Source organism: Lipophrys pholis, assembly GCF_963383615.2.
Source record: "Lipophrys pholis genome assembly, chromosome: 8".
Lineage (NCBI taxonomy): Eukaryota > Metazoa > Chordata > Actinopteri > Blenniiformes > Blenniidae > Lipophrys > Lipophrys pholis.
Genome location: NC_137630.1, coordinates 32,891,389 through 32,912,303, shown reverse-complemented (window position 1 = coordinate 32,912,303; position 20,915 = coordinate 32,891,389). Strand labels below are relative to the sequence as shown.

At 46.8% G+C, this 20,915-nt stretch overlaps 1 protein-coding gene across 1 annotated transcript in view; it reads right to left on the bottom strand.

Moving 5' to 3' along the window:
• Window positions 1–2,972: 2,972 nt before the first annotated feature.
• plxnb3 (plexin B3) overlaps window positions 2,973–20,915 on the bottom strand; it is a gene marked incomplete at its 5' end in the record, with an annotated part of 31,908 nt that continues 13,965 nt past the window's right edge. The window contains 20 exon segments of the mRNA XM_080468588.1: window positions 2,973–6,919; window positions 7,203–7,277; window positions 7,459–7,534; window positions 8,748–8,812; window positions 9,148–9,295; window positions 9,376–9,536; window positions 9,648–9,814; window positions 11,426–11,510; window positions 11,591–11,694; window positions 11,891–11,969; window positions 12,050–12,130; window positions 12,215–12,361; window positions 12,791–12,857; window positions 12,972–13,150; window positions 13,282–13,499; window positions 14,444–14,544; window positions 16,398–16,549; window positions 17,129–17,290; window positions 17,361–17,465; window positions 20,755–20,886. Of these exon segments, the coding sequence (XP_080324714.1) occupies window positions 6,815–6,919; window positions 7,203–7,277; window positions 7,459–7,534; window positions 8,748–8,812; window positions 9,148–9,295; window positions 9,376–9,536; window positions 9,648–9,814; window positions 11,426–11,510; window positions 11,591–11,694; window positions 11,891–11,969; window positions 12,050–12,130; window positions 12,215–12,361; window positions 12,791–12,857; window positions 12,972–13,150; window positions 13,282–13,499; window positions 14,444–14,544; window positions 16,398–16,549; window positions 17,129–17,290; window positions 17,361–17,465; window positions 20,755–20,886 (2,409 nt within the window). The 3' untranslated portion in view covers window positions 2,973–6,814.

Sequence of the window (20,915 nt, the reverse complement as noted above, 5' to 3'; positions counted from 1 at the left end):
ACCGGGCGCGGCGCATGCGCACTGACCAGCACGCTGATGCTGGAGCTAAACTGGGAGCGGGAGTGTGTGTGTGTGTGTGTGTGTGTGTGTGTGTGTGTGTGTGTGTGTGGGGGGGGGGGGGGGGGGGGGGGGGTGTCAGTGTCATTGTGGTCATTTCCCAGCTATAATAAAACATCAGAATCCACTGTCTGTGGTTAGTTTACTGCATTGTAGACCGTCCATTACCTGTGGTCATTCCACCATCAGAAATTAAAGAGTAAGAGTTGGTTGTCTTTAGTCTAGTCACTGTCTGTAACAACAGAATGATAACCCATTGTCTGTGATCACTGTCTGGAGTGACAGTAAGACAGTCCATTGTCTGTGGTCAGTTTAATTTCTGTGATGACAATGATAGCAAGAAAGTCTTTAGTCTGGAATGGACAGTGGTTGTGGTAATATTAATAGAGTCCACTGACAAAATGGGGATAGTTCTGACTGAGAACCGGTTCTGACTGAGAACCGGTTCCAATGGATCAATTCCATCAGAATCATACACCTCATATGTGATCGATTCTTCTTAACGATTCATCTCCAGCACGACGTCAAGTCGCGTTGCGGTACGTTGCATGACGTCACACACTGTGACGCAGAGCTCCTTCAACCAGGAGAAAACATGGAGGAAGAAGGTCTGAAGAGGGAGACGATAAAGGACCAGATAATAGGAGACGGTACTACATGTTCCTCTCACCACGTCCTGAATGCACAGAGTCCACAGCCTGTCCCCACAGCCTGTCCTCACAGTCTGTCCCCACAGTCTGTCCTCACAGCCTGTCCCCACAGCCTATCCTCACAGCCTGTCCTCACAGTCTGTCCCCAGTCTGTCCTCACAGCCTATCCTCACAGCCTGTCCCCAGTCTGTCCCCACAGTCTGTCCTCACAGCCTGTCCCCACAGCCTGTTCTCACAGCCTGTCCCCACAGCCTGTCCCTACAACCTGTCCTCAGTCTGTCCCCACAGTATGTCCCCACAGCCTGTCCTCAGTCTGTCCCCATAGTCTGTCCTCACAGCCTATCCTCACAGCCTGTCCCCAGTCTGTCCCCACAGTCTGTCCTCACAGCCTGTCCCCACAGCCTGTCCCCACAGCCTGTCCTCAGTCTGTCCCCACAGTATGTCCCCACAGCCTGTCCTCAGTCTGTCCCCACAGTCTGTCCCCACAGCCTGTCCTCACAGCCTGTCCCCACAGTCTGTCCTCACAGCCTGTCCCCACAGTCTGTCCTCACAGCATGTCCCTACAGCCTGTCCTCAGTCTGTCCCCACAGCCTGTCCCCACAACCTGTCCTCAGTCTGTCCCCACAGTCTGTCCCCACAGTCTGTCCCCACAGCCTGTCCCTACAGCCTGTCCTCACAGTCTGTCCCCACAGCCTGTCCTCACAGCCACAAGGTCCAGTTAAAAAAAAAAAAGGTCTCGGTCCAAATCCCGGCAGGAGCCTTTCTGTGTGGAGTTCTCATGTTCTCTCTCTCTCTGTGTGCTGGTTCTACTCCGGAACTCCAGGTTACTCTGATAGTCAAAACAACCTGCACCGTGACTCCCTGAGCTACACCCCGGCCTCCATCACCTCTCCAGAGCACCACCCCCAGCCTCCATCAGCTCCTCCTGAGCTACACCCCGGCCTCCATCACCTCTCCAGAGCACCACCCCGGCCTCCATCACCTCTCCAGAGCACCACCCCCAGCCTCCATCAGCTCCTCCTGCGCTACACCCCGGCCTCCATCACCTCTCCAGAGCACCACCCCCAGCCTCCATCAGCTCCTCCTGAGCTACACCCCGGCCTCCATCACCTCTCCAGAGCACCACCCCGGCCTCCATCACCTCTCCAGAGCACCACCCCCAGCCTCCATCAGCTCCTCCTGCGCTACACCCCGGCCTCCATCACCTCTCCAGAGCACCACCCCCGGCCTCCATCAGCTCCTCCTGAGCTACACCCTCAGCCTCCATCACCTCTGCAGAGCACCACCCCCGGCCTCCATCACCTCTCCAGAGCACCACCCTGTGTGGCTGCTGAAGACGGTCCATTTGGTGAAGAAATGTCCTCTCTGAGGACTAATGAGGGACTTTTAATAAATTAACTCCGTCAATCTGTCCCGTGTAGTGAATATCTGCTCCACCTAGCCGACAGCGTAGACATATGCTAGTAGATATTCACTATACCTGTGAGCCTCTAGTTTTCACACCATACAGTGATAAATGATCTACTAGAGTAGGTCTACTGTCTAGACATACAAAGTGTGTATGTCTACAGTGTAGACCAACACAATATGAAAACACAGGATCCCTGCAGACCGAGAGAACGAGTTCCTCCTCCTGCGTCACTTCCTCCCTCCTCTCCAGGCTCCGCCTCCCAGAGAGGCTTAACTTGCCGACAGTGCAAAACTTGAAAAAGTGTAAATTCCAGGAGGCAATGAAGGCAAATACACGTGACTGTTCTTTTTAAGGGAAAAATTATAATTCAAGTTTCATGTTTGGAAAAACTGTTTGTTCCTTTTGGTGCAGAAGACTGTAAAACTACTTTTTCCCCTCAAGAAAATACTCAGGAATTGTTAGAATTGATAAAATCTTATAAATTCCCACCCTTACCTGTTAATTCTCCCTTTTTAAAAAATTATATATAAAAAAAAATATCGATGAGAGAATCGGTAAAGAATTGAATCGTTAAACAGAAAATGGAATCGGAATCAGAAAAATCATATCAATTCTCATCCCTAATAGCAGCACAGTCCATTGTCTGTGTTTGTAACAGTAATAGGACAGTCCATTGTCTGTGGTCAATGTTTGTAATAACTGCCAGGCGAACCATAGCTTGTGGTCACTTCACTGTCTGTAATAAAAAATGTCACTTTGTCATGTAGAATAACAGCAGTCCCCTGACAGTGGAACAGTCCATTGTCTGTGGACAGTTTTCTACTTCAGTGAGCTTCATCGAGACGACAAACTGTTAAAATTAGACTTTATTTGTACATGATACAAATTCCTGCCTTTTCACTGTAGAAACACATTTGTGTTGCCGACAGACTCTTCGTCACCATCGTCATCCTCACACATTTATTTACAGGCACATTTACACACTGTTAGCAAACTGTACACCGTCAGTAGAAAAGCCGTCCTTAGAACCCGTCACACTTATTCTATACAAACCCTGAAAGATTTTATTCCCTTGTAGAAAAAATTCCGTTTCAGATTCAGTAACAAACTGAGCTCGACCAATCAGAGCTGAGGATCAAGAGCTCGGCCAATCAGAGCTGAGGATCAAGAGCTCGACCAATCAGAGCTGAGGATCAAACTGTACAGAGCAGGTGCATCATTAGTGGCACAGCAGAGCAGAAGCCCCGCCCATTATCTTTAAACATAAGCAAAGAAACAAAAGTTGAAGAAGCATCATCATCATCATCATCATCATCATCATCATCATCGTCACACGCATGCAGAATCTATTCTCACCAAAGAACTACACCTACGAGTCAAACACAAACATCATCAGAAATAAGAGAAGAAGGAGAAGAAGAGTCCAGAAGCTGTGACCAGCAGGACCTGGTCCCGATTCTGGATCAGTTCAGCAGGACCTGGTCCCGATTCTGGATCAGTTCAGCAGGACCTGGTCCCGATGCTGGATCAGTTCAGCAGCAGAGGAAACAGAGTCCGTCTGCTGGGAAGTCCAAGTCCAGTCAGTCTGCACCAGAGCAGGTGCAGGACCGATCCTGTAAGGACAAACCTGGACTGTCCTGGACTCATCAGGGCAGGTCAGTATGGTCCAGGACAGTCCTGGAGATTTCTGGAAGATCGACGATTAATTCTATGAGGAACGTTTCACAAAGTCCATCAGAGTTCCAGAAGTTGGCAGAAGGTGTCGGACATGAACCTTCATGATCTTGGTCATGATGAGTCTCGATCATTTCTAGATCAGGAAGGTCAAGGACAGTTGGGGACATTCTGAGAAAGTCCAGGGAGGTCTAGAATAAATCCTGCCATGACAATTCAGCAAACCCCAGGATAGTGCTGGACGTTTCCCAAAGATCTGGAACCTTCAAGTCCTGTCAGGATCTTTCAGGAACACCCGAGACGGGCCTGGAGGTTTACAGAAGACGTAAAAAGAAACCTGCCAGGATCCTTCAGGACCCATCCAGGACAGTCAAGAACTGTCCAAGACAACCAGGGAGAGTCCATCCAAGTCCAGGACAGTCCTGGACTGATCACGCCCCAAAGTCCTGGATGGTCCAGCGGGTTCCAGGTCTGTTACACGACATTTCAGGAAAACCCAAGAGAATCCAGAACCATTCTGGAGGAATCGGGAAGGTTCTTCAGTTTAGGTGAAACCCTGAAGCCTCGGGGGCCGAGGAGGATACCGACACATTCAGGACTATCTGGAACTCACTCTGGTAGGACAGTCCAACAGAATCCAGGAGAGATGGTCTCAGGATCCTGGGCCTGCCAGATGAACGACCATCCAGAACGTAACCTGCCTGGGAAGTCCAGGACGGGCAAGATAGTCCTGAATGCATCAGTTCCACAGCGTCAGAGACGGTCCAGGCGGGTCCAGAACGATCCCAGGCTGAACCAGAATGTCTTGACGTCCCACAAGACCTGGACCCCTGCTGGGACTTTGACCCTGTAAAACCTGTGCGGTAAACCAGATTGTCCCGTTTGAGCTGTTATTGCTTCGTGAGGAAGTCGGCTTTGGATTCAGCCGCTTAACAGCAGAATCACACGTCGCTCTGCGAGTCACCGTCCAATCAGGTGAGACCAGCTGAATGGCGGCAGAGCTCTGAACGGCCTGCAGGGCGGCGCTCAACACCAACATTCAACCTGCAGTGATTCACTGACCATAACAGTTCATTCAAGAAGAAAGTGGGCGATGGCACGTTTGTTACGCCCGCGGTTGTGAGGAGGCGGTGAGCTAGCCTCCGACTCAGTTCATCACGTTAGAAACGACAGTAAAAACCTGACACTTGTAGTAACGTCAAGTACTTTGGGAAGTGGTGAGTACGCATTCATTGTTCCACCACTCTACGCCGTCGTAACACTTACAGTATTACAGTATTTCTATATTGAGACCAAGGCTCAGTTTGGTCCCGGCGCCTCAGCAGATCGTCTCCATGGCAACGGCTACTTCAACTGTTAGCTAACCCGCTAGAAAACGTCTTTTAATACTCGGTTCTGAATCCAGCGCCGCGCTAGCTCGGCTCTTTGTTCAGGTTTCTGGATGCAGCAGTCGTTTCTCTCCACTGGTTCACTAAACGTTTAAAATGTTATTTTCCCATAATGCACCGGGAAACACTTCCAATAAGGTTCTGTCCAAACAGACAGCGCCACCTAGCTGCAAGAGTGAAGGCACAGCTGGGATAAATAAGTATAAATAGGACTTACACTATGTACACACAATAAGTTAGTGACTATCTAGCACACACACACACACACACACACACACACACACACACACACACACACACACACACACACACACACACACACACACACACACACACACACACACACACACACACACACACACACACACACACACACACACACACACACACACACACACTGTTTTTCAGTGTGTGTCGGTGTGAATCCGGCTTCTCATCATTCTTCTCTGGTTTCTTGTTTTGAGATTCGCTCACGTCTCAAACCAAGAAGGGAAACTGTCCCGACAACTCGTCCGTCACCAGATGTTTCCCAATGAACCAGGAATCTGTACTTTAAATACTCTGATTACCTGGGCTCCTCAGGAAACCAGACGACTTTCTGACTGTGACCTCCTGAACAGTCTGACACCGAGCCGGCGACCAGTCGTGTTCTGATCCCAGTTCAGTCAGAGTCCAGTTGAACTTCATGTATTTTGACAGGAAGCGTGAGGCAGCCAATCAGCACCAAGCGGACCCAGGAGGGTTGGACCGGATCACTGAGGTGGTGGACGTGACGTCTTGGGATCAGGGAGAGTTTCTATCTCAAACACCTCCAAGGACCTTCCAGTTTGGTCCCAAACAATAGACCCGATCCAAATAGAATCCAATAATGAGCTTGAACAAATACGTTTCTTATTGCTTGGATCAGTTGTTCTGCAGATTCATCACTGCTCGTGTCCAAATCAAATCCAATGAAAACCTGCACTCATGTAGACCTGAGAAGTCCTGGCGAGCCGATCGAGACCCGACCTGGAACTGAGGAAGACTCAAAGGACTGGCCCCTCTGGCACCGGTCCGGCGGAGGCAGCACTCGCTTGGTGGGAAAGACGACGTAGAACCCGGAGTCACAGTGAAATGCAACTTTTAGCGCCCCCTAGTTCTGATTCTGGTATTGCGTTTGGTTTAAAACTCCTAAACGCCAGAGCTGGTTCACAGTCAGAGCCGCTGGTTTTAAGTAGAAAAGGCAAAAATGTAGAAAGAGATCAGCAGGAGAAACCTTCCAAATTGTGCTTCTAGACTCAGGCAGCAGCGGAGAGCAGGGGATTCTGGGAAATGTAGTGCAAGGTAACCAGGGTGTTCCCTGATGTGATTGGTTAGATTGTCGATGTCTCACACAGCTGGTTAGTTCAGGGTCACTAAGTTCAACTTTACTTTCATGTTAGATTAACGGCTGCTGTGTGGAGGAACCAGAGACCACACACACACACACACACACACACACACACACACACACACACACACACACACACACACACACACACACACACACACACACACACACACACACACACACACACACACACACACACACACACAGCAGGAAGACACAGCGTAATAGCTGTCCAATGGGATTCGCTCGACGTGACTCCTCCTCCTCAGAGGTCAGTGACCTTGTTCTCCACCAGGGCGGCAACCTGCTGCAGCCGGTAGGCCAACTGCATCTTCTGCCCCGAGCTGTCCTCCTCCAGGGACATGATGATCTGACACACACACACACACACACACACACACACACACACACACACACACACACACACACACACACACACACACACACACACACACACACACACACACACACACACACACACACAATAATAATTAAATCATTTCCTGTTTCCTATTTCAGTCCAGAGACTTTTAATGTCGATTCTGAAACTTCCAACGGACTCATTCAGCATGAACTCGTCTGAAATACAACTACTGTCAAACTAGTTCTAAACTAGTCCCAAACTACACTTTAATTGATTGATTTATTGTTACCTGGTCGTAGTACTTGTTGATGTACTTGTAGAGTTCATGCAGAGCGACCAGACTGTTCATCTCTGAGGCGAAACTCTACACACACACACACACACACACACACACACACACACACACACACACACACACACACACACACACACACACACACACACACACACACACACACACACACACACACAGTGGGTGTAGTTAACATCTGCATCTGGACAACAACACACACATTCAGTGTGGGGTGTGGGTACGGTTTACTGACCCCTGAAAGCTCCGTCAGGGTGGAGTTCATCTCCTGGTAGCAGCCAGACGCAGCGCTCTGGATGTCACTGTAATACCTACACACACACACACACACACACACACACACACACACACACACACACACACACACACACACACACACACACACACACACACACACACACACAGACAGTTGTTTCAGGAGTTTTCAGCTTCTCAGACGTTATTTCATCAGTTTTAGTTGTTTTTAGCCTGTTTAGCTTGTTTAGCCTGTTTAGCCTGTTTAGCTTGTTTAGCTTGTTTAGCCTGTTTAGCCTGTTTAGCTTGTTTAGCCTGTTTAGCCTGTTTAGCTTGTTTAGCTTGTTTAGCCTGTTTAGCTTGTTTAGCCTGTTTAGCTTGTTTAGCTTGTTTAGCCTGTTTAGCTTGTTTAGCCTGTTTAGCCTGTTTAGCCTGTTTAGCTTGTTTAGCCTGTTTAGCTTATTTAGCCTGTTTAGCTTGTTTAGCCTGTTTAGCTTGTTTAGCCTGTTTAGTTTGTTTAGCTTGTTTAGCCTGTTTAGTTTGTTTAGCTTGTTTAGCTTGTTTAGCCTGTTTAGCTTGTTTAGCTTGTTTAGCCTGTTTAGTTTGTTTAGCTTGTTTAGCCTGTTTAGCCTGTTTAGCCTGTTTAGCCTGTTTAGCCTGTTTAGCTTGTAAAAACCATGAAGAAGTTTAAAAAGTGCTTCCGGCTGCTGAAGCACTTTTACATTTTCTCTTTATTCTCTTTATTTTGTTCATTTTGACTTCTAAGATGTTTTAACAGTTTCAGGCTTTTCGTCACTTTCTCTGTTCTGGCAGGTTGTTTTTGTTTTGTTTTGTTTTTAATGCAAATTTGAGCCCAATTAGCTTTTATTAAGCTGCTTCATAGGTTTTAAATTATTTGGTCATTTTTGCAGTTTTCAGCCATTTTGAAACATTTAATTTTGTTGAGCTATTTTAGCCATTTTGCTCTTCTGAAGCGGCTGCAGCGTTTTAACAAATTCCGTGGTTTCACTGTAGGAACTATGGGCTGTTCTACTTTATACTTTGTTTACATCTTTATACTTTGTTTACATCTTTATACTTTGATTTGTGTTCTTTGGCTCATTTCCACGGCGGCTCGCTGAGCGGTTGAAGCTTTAAAGGTGTTAGCTGTTGTGCTAGCTAGCGCGGCTGTTCGTCTGTCCTGTTCAGGTTCTGGGTGTTTCCGGTACCAGAAGCAGGTAAGGTCTTCCTCGAGGCCAGACTGGACCCGGTGGGACCAGTTCTGGCCGGCGGCGTCTGGGTCGGACTCACCTCTCCACCAGCTGCTTGTATCGCGGGATCTCTCTGGCGTACAGCAGCTTGTTGACCGGGGAGTCCTGATTGGACGAAAAGCAGCGTGAGGTCACAGGGCTAAAGCAGACAGACAGGCGGAGGCAGACAGACGGGTGGAGGCAGACAGACGGGTGGAGGCAGACAGATGGGTAGAGACAGACAGACGGGCGGAGGCAGACAGACGGGTGGAGACAGACAGACAGGTAGAGACAGACAGACGGGTGGAGACAGACAGATGGGTAGAGACAGACAGACGGGTGGAGACAGGCAGACGGGCGGAGGCAGACAGACGGGTGGAGGCAGACAGACGGGTGGAGACAGACAGATGGGTAGAGACAGACAGACGGGTGGAGACAGACAGACGGGTGGAGGCTCATACCCGTCCCACTTTGTGCTCAGAGGTGGTGCAGGAGTCGATGAAGGTCTGGGCGATGACGGAGAGCACGGCGTCGATGCTGTCGCTCACCTGGACGTCTAGAACGAACTGAGGGTTCTTCAGGATGTTGACCCAGAATCGCAGAGGGAGACTGGACACCCAGAGAGACAGACAGGTCAGACAGACAGGAAGTGGCTGTCAGGGTAGTTGGGGTCCAGGTGTGGCCCTCACCTGTTGGTCTTCCAGATGTGGACGGTCTCCGGGTCGTCAATTCCGTGTTTCTCCGCCATGTCGTCCAGGAAGTCGAAGAAGAACCTGACGGCGATCGGCGGCGGTCGTTTGGTACTGAGGATCGATACGAAGACGTCGTCCACAAACTTCTGCAGCGTCCCCTGCAGACAGACAGGTGAGTCAGACAGGTGAGTCAGACAGGTGAGTCAGACAGGTGCACCAGACAGGTGAATCAGACAGGTGCGTCAGACAGACAGGTAGATGTAGGTTACCTTCATGGACAGAAGTCTGGTCAGGTAGATCTCCGGGATGGCCTTGGCCCTCTCGCGCTCTCTCATGCTGCTCTTCCGATGTTTTGGGACTTCCGGGTCCTCGCTGCTCTTCACCAGGTGCCACAGATGCAGACCCTCCTCCTCCTCGCCCTCCAGCATCGGCGTTTCTATGGCGACCACAGAGTCTGTCAGGTCAGGTGTTTCCTCTCAGGTAGTGGAGGTGAACCAGAAGAACCGTCTCTCGTCTGTCTTCAGACCAAACGTCTCAGTGAAGACGAGCTGGACCACTCATCCTCTCATCCTCTAACCCTCTAATCCACTCATCCGCTAATCTTCTAATCCACTCATCCTCTAACCCTCTAATCCACTCATCCTCTAATCTTCTAATCCACTCATCCTCTAATCCTCTAATCCACTCATCCTCTAATCTTCTAATCCACTCATCCTCTAATCCACTCATCCTCTAATCGTCTAATCCACTCATCCTCTAATCCACTCATCCTATAATCCTCTAATCCACTCATCCTCTAATCTTCTAATCCACTCATCCTCTAATCCACTCATCCTCTAATCCACTCATCCTCTCATCCTCTAATCCACTCATCCTCTAATCCACTCATCCTCTAATCCACTCATCCTCTAATCCACTCATCCTCTAATCCTCTAATCCACTCATCCTCTAATCTTCTAATCCACTCATCCTCTAATCCACTCATCCTCTAATCCACTCCTCTCATCCTCTAATCCACTCATCCTGAGCGCTTTGAGATGTTTGTTGATGTGATTTAGCGCTTTACAAATAAAACTGAATTGAATTGAATTGAATCCTCTAATCCACTCATCCTCTAATCCACTCATCCTCTAATCCACTCATCCTCTAATCTTCTAATCTTCTAATCCACTCATCCTCTAATCCACTCATCCTCTCATCCACTCATCCTCTAATCCACTCATCCTCTAATCTTCTAATCTTCTAATCCACTCATCCTCTAATCCACTCATCCTCTCATCCTCTAATCCACTCATCCTCTAATCCACTCATCCTCTCATCCACTCATCCTCTAATCCTCTAATCCACTCATCCTCTAATCTTCTAATCCTCTAATCCACTCATCCTCTAATCCTCTAATCCACTCATCCTCTAATCCACTCATCCTCTAATCCTCTAATCCACTCATCCTCTAATCTTCTAATCCTCTAATCCACTCATCCTCTAATCCACTCATCCTCTAATCCTCTAATCCACTCATCCTCTAATCCTCTAATCCACTCATCCTCTAATCTTCTAATCCTCTAATCCACTCATCCTCTAATCCTCTAATCCTCTAATCCACTCATCCTCTAATCCTCTAATCCACTCATCCTCTCAGTTTTATCTGCTTTTCCTGCAGTTTGAACTCTAGTTTCTAACAGAGAATCAGTTTTTAGTGATTCACGACCAAACGGTCTACCTGCTGCTTCCTGTTAGATCTGGTCCTGATCTGGTCCTGTTCTGGTCTCTGTTCTGGTCCTGATTTTGTCCTGTTCTGGTCCTGTTCTGGATCAGTCTGGTTCAGGCCGGTTTATTTCGGATCCATCCGGTTCAGTCTGGATCACTTCAGTTCAGACCAGGCCAGTCCAGTTCAGTCCGGTTCAGTCTGGATCAGTCCGGTTCAGTTTGGATCAGTTCGGTTTAGTCCATTCCGGTTCAGTCTGGGTCAGTCCGGTTCAGCCCGGTTCAGCCCGGTTCAGTCTGGATCAGTTCGGTTCAGTCCGGTTCACTAGGTTTGTGTTCTTACTCTCTCCGGTCTGGAAGACCTGGTTGATTCCGACTCCTGAACCCTGGGACCGAGGAATCAGAGCAACCGTCGCTCCGTCTGGAACCTGAGGGAGGGCGGAGTCAGAGGTCAGCAGCAGGTGGGGTTAGAGGGAATGCTGCGCTCTGATTGGTTGGAGGGTTTTACCTTGTAGTGCTGCAATGTGTTGATTCGTTTCCAGCGACCCTGAACAACCGCAGTGACATCATCGTCTGACAGGGTCAGGTGACCCGCCTGACCTGAACGCCACTCTGCAGGGAAACACAGACACCACACACAGGTGAGACAGGGCAGGCTGGTGGGACAGGGGAGACAAACAAAGACGGAAGAGACAGGTGGGACAGGGGTGACAGGTGGGACAGGGGAGACAGATGGGTCAGGGGAGACAAACGAGACGGAAGAGACAGGTGGGACAGGTGAGACAAATCAGACAGGTACAGAACATACCTAGGTCCAAGCTGTCTGCTGCTGGTCTCTGAGTGAACGGGGCTCCTCTGTAGACCTGATCCAGGATCTTATCCTTCACCTGCACAAACACAGACAGACTGGTAGGTGAGAGGCAGGGAGACAGGTACGTGACAGATCAAGAGATAGACAGGTTCCTACCTGTGTGATAGTGTCAGTGTCCAACACTTTAACGGGACATGGCTGAACCTCGACGCCATTTTTCACCAGGACCGTCAGAGTCTGAGGGGCAGAGAGAGAGACAGGTGAGAGCTGCACAGAGGAGACCAACAGGCAGGTAGACAGGTAGACGGGGCTCGTGGTCACCATGGCGCAGTAGTCGATGTCCTCTCGTAGCAGGTGACTGTCGTTCAGCGTCCGCTTGGCTTTCCCCGTCACCGAGTCCACCGGACCTTTATCCACCTGGTACTTTATGGCTCTGTAGAGCATGTAGAGCGGCTCGCCTGCCACCTCCTGGGGGGGGCAGAGAGACAGGTGAGGGGGGGTTATAGACAGGTGAAGGGGAGGTGGGGAAGAGAGACAGGTGGGGGGGGTAGGGACAGGTGAGGGGCAGAGAGACAGGTGAGGGGGACAGGTGAGGGGGTCGAGAGACAGGTGAGGGGCAGAGAGACAGGTGAGGGGGGTAGAGACAGGTGGGGGTGAGGGGGGGAAGGTGAGGGGGAGGGGCAGAGAGACAGGTGAGGGGGGACAGGTGAGGGGGTAGAGAGACAGGTGGGGGGGTAGAGACAGGTGAGGGGGGACAGGTGAGGAGCAGAGAGACAGGTGAGGGTGAGGGGCAGAGAGACAGGTGAGGGGGGTAGAGACAGGTGGGGGTGAGGGGGGGAAGGTGAGGGGGAGGGGCAGAGAGACAGGTGAGGGGGAGGGGGGCCGACAGACAGGTACCTTGAGGAAGGAGTAGAGACAGATGGACATCCAGTTGGTCAACATCTTCTCAACGACGGTTTCCGTCCTGAAACACAAGACTCAGTCTCATCCTGCTGCACCTGCTGCACCTGCTGCACCTGCTGCACCTGCTGCACCTGCTGCACCTGCCAGGGACTGAAGGTGCGTTCGATTCACGTACCGGCGCAGCATGAGCTTGGGGTTCTTGGCGACGTACTGCTGCACCAGGTCCTGCAGCAGAGTCTTCATCACCTCGGTGAAGTACTCCAGCTTATCGTGCAGCGCCATGGTGAGCAGGCTAGCCACGTAGCCGCGGTCGCGCTGGGAGAAACCCTGCTGGGCCTCCAGCGTGTGGATGAACTGAACACAGAGTAACTAGTTACACGTAATCTCAACCTGCTGGGCCTCCAGCGTGTAAGCAGTAACCAGGTAACTATTTTCACTCCAGTCATGCAGTAACCAGGTAACCACCAGCAGGTGGCTCCACCCACCCTGGTGAGGAACAGTCTGTTGTTGAGCAGGTTGTTGAGCTGCTGGAGGCCTTGCTCCACCGTCGGCCTGCGGGAGTCCGGTAGGTCCAGCTGCCGGCTCAGCGGCGCCACCTGCTGGCCGGGGAAAAACACCCGCTCTGCGTATGTCCTGTAGTCCAGCAGGGGGAGCCCCGGTCCGCCCACGTCACTGCTCAGGTCCATCATCTCCGTCATCAGGTCTGCAGGAGGACAGTTAGCATTAGCATTACACACACACACTGTGTAATCAGATGACTTATGTTTGTTAGAGCAACACTGACGTGGAGCAGTTAGCATTAGCATTAGCGTTGCCTCTGCAGTGATCACATGACACAGGGTGGCATTAATCATGGTGATCACATGACACAGGGTGGCATTAATCATGGTGATCACATGACACAGGGTGGCATTAATCATGGTGATCACATGACACAGGGTGGCATTAATCATGGTGATCACATGACACAGGGTGGCATTAATCATGGTGATCACATGACACAGGGTGGCATTAATCATGGTGATCACATGACACAGGGTGGCATTAATCATGGTGATCACGCAGGACATGGTGGACATGTAGAGACACAAACTCAGAAACAAGCTGACATCGACTCACAGCAGCAAGATGAGAGTTTCTAACTTTAGGATTAAGATTAGGGTTTAGGATTAGGGGTTGGATGTCAGGGGTTAGAGGTCAGGGTATAGAGGTCAGGGTATAGAGATCAGGGTATAGAGATCAGGGTATAGAGATCAGGGTATAGAGGTCAGGGTATAGAGGTCAGGGTATAGAGGTCAGGGTATAGAGATCAGGGTATAGAGGTCAGGGTATAGAGATCAGGGTATAGAGATCAGGGTATAGAGATCAGGGTATAGAGGTCAGGGTATAGAGATCAGGGTATAGAGATCAGGGTATAGAGGTCAGGGGTTAGAGATCAGGGTATAGAGGTCAGGGTATAGAGATCAGGGTATAGAGGTCAGGGTATAGAGGTCAGGGTATAGAGGTCAGGGTATAGAGATCAGGGTATAGAGGTCAGGGTATAGAGGTCAGGGTATAGAGGTCAGGGTATAGAGATCAGGGTATAGAGATCAGGGTATAGAGATCAGGTTTAAAGTCAGGGGCTTCCCACTAGTCATGTGTGAGTACCGGTAAATTCTTTGCGACACTGGTCGCCCACGTTGATCTCCAGTGTTTCCAGCTGCAGCAGCACCTTCTTGTAGTCTCTGAGGGCTTGTTTACTCTTCCTCCTGTAAACAACAACAAGAAAAGGTGAGCAACAAACAACAATGACAAGAAATGTGGTGAGACCAGGGGGCCTGTACTACAACGCTGGATTTTCTCTTATCTAGGTAACTTCAGGGTTAACTCTGGTTTTCTCTTATGGAGGTAACTTCAGGGTTAACTCTGGTTTTCTCTTATCTAGGTAACTTCAGGATTAACTCTGGTTTTCTCTTGTCTCTTAGCTGCTGGATGTGTTTGAATTCTTCATAATCTCAGAGATTAACTGCTCCTCTGTGGTAAAGCCAGCTGCTCGGCAGGGTTTCTCCCTCTGTGATTGGTCACACGCTACAAGCTCCGCCCCCTTTCATTTGAACGCTCTGATCCTGGAGGGAAACTCTGGTTGAATTAGTGAGTTGATAACCTGCTTCCTGTTAATGCTGATCAGGATCCAGAATGTCTGGCTATGTTAATCCAGGTAACAGAGATATCCTGCTATGTTAATCCAGGTAACAGAGATATCCTGCTATGTTAATCCAGGTAACAGAGATATCCTGCTATGTTAATCTAGGTAACAGAGATATCCTGGTATGTTAATCCAGGTAACAGAGATATCCTGGTATGTTAATCCAGGTAACGGAGATATCCTGCTATGTTAATCCAGGTAACAGAGATATCCTGGTATGTTAATCCAGGTAACAGAGATATCCTGGTATGTTAATCCAGGTAACGGAGATATCCTGCTATGTTAATCCAGGTAACAGAGATATCCTGGTATGTTAATCCAGGTAACGGGGATATCCTGCTATGTTAATCCAGGTAACGGAGATATCCTGGTATGTTAATCCAGGTAACGGAGATATCCTGCTACGTTAATCCAGGTAACAGAGATATCCTGCTATGTTAATCCAGGTAACAGAGATATCCTGCTATGTTAATCCAGGTAACAGAGATATCCTGCTATGTTAATCCAGGTAACGGAGATATCCTGGTACGTTAATCCAGGTAACAGAGATATCCTGGTCCGTGATCCAGGTAACGGAGATATCCTGGTACGTTATTCCAGGTAACGGAGATATCCTGGTATGTTAATCCAGGTAACGGAGATATCCTGCTACGTTAATCCAGGTAACAGAGATATCCTGGTACGTTAATCCAGGTAACGGAGATATCCTGGTATGTTAATCCAGGTAACGGAGATATCCTGCTATGTTAATCCAGGTAACAGAGATATCCTGGTATATTAATCCAGGTAACGGAGATATCCTGCTATGTTAATCCAGGTAACGGAGATATCCTGGTATGTTAATCCAGGTAACGGAGATATCCTGCTACGTTAATCCAGGTAACAGAGATATCCTGCTATGTTAATCTAGGTAACAGAGATATCCTGGTATGTTAATCCAGGTAACAGAGATATCCTGCTATGTTAATCCAGGTAACAGAGATATCCTGCTATGTTAATCCAGGTAACGGAGATATCCTGGTACGTTAATCCAGGTAACAGAGATATCCTGGTATGTTAATCCAGGTAACAGAGATATCCTGCTATGTTAATCCAGGTAACGGAGATATCCTGGTACGTTAATCCAGGTAACAGAGATATCCTGGTACGTTAATCCAGGTAACGGAGATATCCTGGTACGTTAATCCAGGTAACAGAGATATCCTGCTATGTTAATCAGGGTCGTAGTTCAGGCCTCTGATCTCTTGGGGAACCAGTGTGATGACGGAGATGTAGCCATGAGCGACCAGAGTTACCGTAACACCACAACCTAACGTCTCTCTATGGACGGCTTTCTCTGCGCTTGCCTTAGCATTAGCAGAGCTGTGCGCTCCATAGTGAAGAAATGCTGTTGACCGGCAATGTGACTCCGCCCACCTGTACATGAGGATGACCACCAGCACTGACAGGATGATGGCGGCGGCTCCTGCTGCCAGACCGACCTGCACCGCCAGCGGGACAGGGGGCAGCAGAGAGTCACTGTCGTACTGAACCCAGCCCAGCTCCACCTGCAGGTTTCCCATGAACACCTGGGACACACACACACACACACACACACACACACACACACACACACACACACACACACACACACACACACACACACACACACACACACACACACACACACACACACACACACACACACACACACACACACACACACACACACACACACACACACACACACACAGGCAGAGGGTGAGGGTGAGTGAAACAAACATTCCACCTCATCCTCAGCTGTGTGAGGAAGATCAATGACGTCAGTAGAAACAATAAAATCTCGTTTTAATCTGAGTTCAAGAGTAAAAAGAAGAAAAACCTCTGAGCTCTGATTGGTCCAAACATCCCAGACACGCCCACTCTCACCGCATTGGACAGTTTCTCAGGTCCGATCGTTATTCTCTTCTACTGATTCTATTCATAAGATTCTAAAGTGACGATCGACTGTTCATTATATTTTATTCAATTTGTTATATATTTATTACAAGAAATATTTATTCTATTTCATTAATGTTAATCTGATCTGATGTTAATCCCATTGGACCTGCAGCTGTCTGGACCTGGACCTGGACCTGGAGGGGTCTAGACCTGGATTGGTCTGGTACCTTGAGGCCTGGCAGCTCGTTGTTCTGGTCCACGCTGACGGGCTGGACCTCCGGCGGTTCGCAGTACAGGTGAGTACTGTCCAGAGTCTTGACTTCACACTCCCGGTCTCCCAGCCGGGCCCGGACCTCCAGCCTGGACATGGCTCTGGTCAGGTCCAGACCCTGAGGGACACATAGCACCATGAAAACCACAACAGAACCAGAACCAGTGCTGTGAACCGTCCGGCGGTACCTCCACTGCGATGACTCCTCCAGGTTTGAAGCGGTACGGAGCCTCTGGAGCTTCTCTGTTCAGAGGGAAGAACTGAGGGTTCGGATGATACATGAAGGTCTTTCCCTGAAAGAGACATGTTTATGAAAGTTCTAGATTATTACCTTGTTCTCTAGATTATTACCTTGTTCTAGATGATTACCTTGTTCTCTAGATTATTACCTTGTTCGCTAGATTATTACCTTGTTCTAGATGATTACCTTGCTCTCTAGATTATTACCTTGTTCTCTAGATTATTACCTTGTTCTAGATGATTACCTTGCTCTCTAGATTGTTACCTTGTTCTCTCGATTATTACCTTGTTCTAGATTATTTTGTTGTTCTCTAGATTATTACCTTGTTCTAGATTATTACCTTGTTCTCTAGATTATTACCTTGTTCTAGATGATTACCTTGTTCTCTAGATGATTACCTTGTTCTCTAGATTATTACCTTGTTCTCTAGATTATTACCTTGTTCTCTAGATTATTACCTTGTTCTAGATGATTACCTTGTTCTCTAGATTATTACCTTGTTCTCTAGATGATTACCTTGTTCTCTAGATGATTACCTTGTTCTCTAGATGATTACCTTGTTCTTTAGATTATTACCTTGTTCTAGATGATTACCTTGCTCTCTAGATTATTACCTTGTTCTCTTGATTATTACCTTGTTCTAGATTATTTTGTTGTTCTCTAGATTATTACCTTGTTCTAGATTATTACCTTGTTCTCTAGATTATTACCTTGTTCTAGATGATTACCTTGTTCTAGATTATTACCTTGTTCTCTAGATTATTACCTTGTTCTCTCGATTATTACCTTGTTCTAGATTATTACCTTGTTCTCTAGATTATTACCTTGTTTTCATCCTGCAGGAGGCAGACATCTAACAACATTGTGTTTTTTCTCAAATCAGCTTTCGTACTGAATCTGAAGTCTAAAAGTCCCTCTCGTGAGTTCTACCTTGTTCTTTAGATTATTACCTTGTTCTCTAGATTATTACCTTGTTCTAGATTATTACCTTGTTCTAGATGATTACCTTGTTCTCTAGATTATTACCTTGTTCTAGATGATTACCTTGCTCTCTAGATTATTACCTTGTTCTAGATTATTACCCTGTTCTCTAGATTATTACCCTGTTCTCTAGATTACCTTGTTCTAGATTATTACCTTGTTCTCTAGATTATTACCTTGTTCTAGATGATTACCTTGCTCTCTAGATTATTACCTTGTTCTAGATCATTACCTTGTTCTCTAGATTATTACCTTGTTCTAGATGATTACCTTGCTCTCTAGATTATTACCTTGTTCTAGATTATTACCTTGTTCTCTAGATTATTACCTTGTTCTAGATGATTACCTTGTTCTAGATGATTACCTTGCTCTCTAGATTATTACCTTGTTCTAGATTATTACCCTGTTCTCTAGATTACCTTGTTCTAGATTATTACCTTGTTCTCTAGATTATTACCTTGTTCTAGATGATTACCTTGCTCTCTAGATTATTACCTTGTTCTAGATCATTACCTTGTTCTCTAGATTATTACCTTGTTCTAGATGATTACCTTGCTCTCTAGATTATTACCTTGTTCTAGATTATTACCTTGTTCTCTAGATTATTACCTTGTTCTAGATTATTACCTTGTTCTAGATTATTACCTTGTTCTCTAGATTATTACCTTGTTCTAGATTATTACCTTGTTCTCTAGATTATTACCTTGTTCTAGATGATTACCTTGCTCTCTAGATTATTACCCTGTTCTAGATTATTACCTTGTTCTCTAGATTATTACCTTGTTCTAGATTATTACCTTGTTCTCTAGATTATTACCTTGTTCTAGATGATTACCTTGCTCTCTAGATTATTACCTTGTTCTAGATCATTACCTTGTTCTCTAGATTATTACCTTGTTCTAGATGATTACCTTGTTCTCTAGATTATTACCTTGTTCTAGATTATTACCTTGTTCTCTAGATTATTACCTTGTTCTCTAGATTATTACCTTGTTCTAGATGATTACCTTGCTCTCTAGATTATTACCTTGTTCTAGATTATTACCTTGTTCTCTAGATTATTACCTTGTTCTAGATGATTACCTTGCTCTCTAGATTATTACCTTGTTCTAGATTATTACCTTGTTCTCTAGATTATTACCTTGTTCTAGATGATTACCTTGCTCTCTAGATTATTACCTTGTTCTAGATTATCACCTTGTTCTCTAGATTATTACCTTGTTCTAGATTATTACCTTGTTCTCTAGATTATTACCTTGTTCTAGATGATTACCTTGTTCTCTAGATTATTACCTTGTTCTAGATGATTACCTTGCTCTCTAGATTATTACCTTGTTCTAGATTATTACCTTGTTCTCTAGATTATTACCTTGTTCTAGATGATTACCTTGCTCTCTAGATTATTACCTTGTTCTAGATTATTACCTTGTTCTCTAGATTATTACCTTGTTCTAGATTATTACCTTGTTCTCTAGATTATTACCTTGTTCTAGATGATTACCTTGCTCTCTAGATTATTACCTTGTTCTAGATTATTACCTTGTTCTCTAGATTATTACCTTGTTCTAGATGATTACCTTTCTCTCTAGATTATTACCTTGTTCTAGATTATCACCTTGTTCTCTAGATTATTACCTTGTTCTAGATTATTACCTTGTTCTCTTGATTATTACCTTGTTCTCTAGATTATTACCTTGTTCTAGATTATTACCTTGTTCTCTAGATTATTACCTTGTTCTAGATGATTACCTTGCTCTCTAGATTATTACCTTGTTCTAGATTATTACCTTGTTCTAGATGATTACCTTGCTCTCTAGATTATTACCTTGTTCTAGATTATTACCTTGTTCTCTAGATTATTACCTTGTTCTAGATGATTACCTTGCTCTCTAGATTATTACCTTGTTCTCTAGATTATTACCTTGTTCTAGATTATTACCTTGTTCTCTAGATTATTACCTTGTTCTAGATGATTACCTTGCTCTCTAGATTATTACCTTGTTCTAGATTATTACCTTGTTCTCTAGATTATTACCTTGCTCTCTAGATTATTACCTTGTTCTCTAGATTATTACCTTGTTCTAGATTATTACCTTGTTCTCTAGATTATTACCTTGTTTTCATCCTGCAGGAGGCAGACAACTAACAACATTGTGTTTTTTCTCAAATCAGCTTTCGTACTGAATCTGAAGTCTAAAAGTCCCTCTACTGAGTTCTACTGAGAACAGGGGGGAAGATACCGTGTGCTGACTTTTTAACAGTGGATTTATATTTAAAACTTTAGAAAACTTGATATTGGTCAGACTGTTCCTGGAGTTCTGGGGCGGGTCTGGACCCAGAACCAGAACCAGAACAGGTACCTTGATGGTCTCGTAGTGGACCCGGACGTTGTCCAGCTGGAACCAGACGTCCTTCACTTTGACGTCGGCGGTCACAGCGGGCGTCGGACACGTCATCTGAGTGGCCGACAGAACGGAGCAGCGCTCCGACACCTGACAGGAAATGACACGGGTCAAAATAG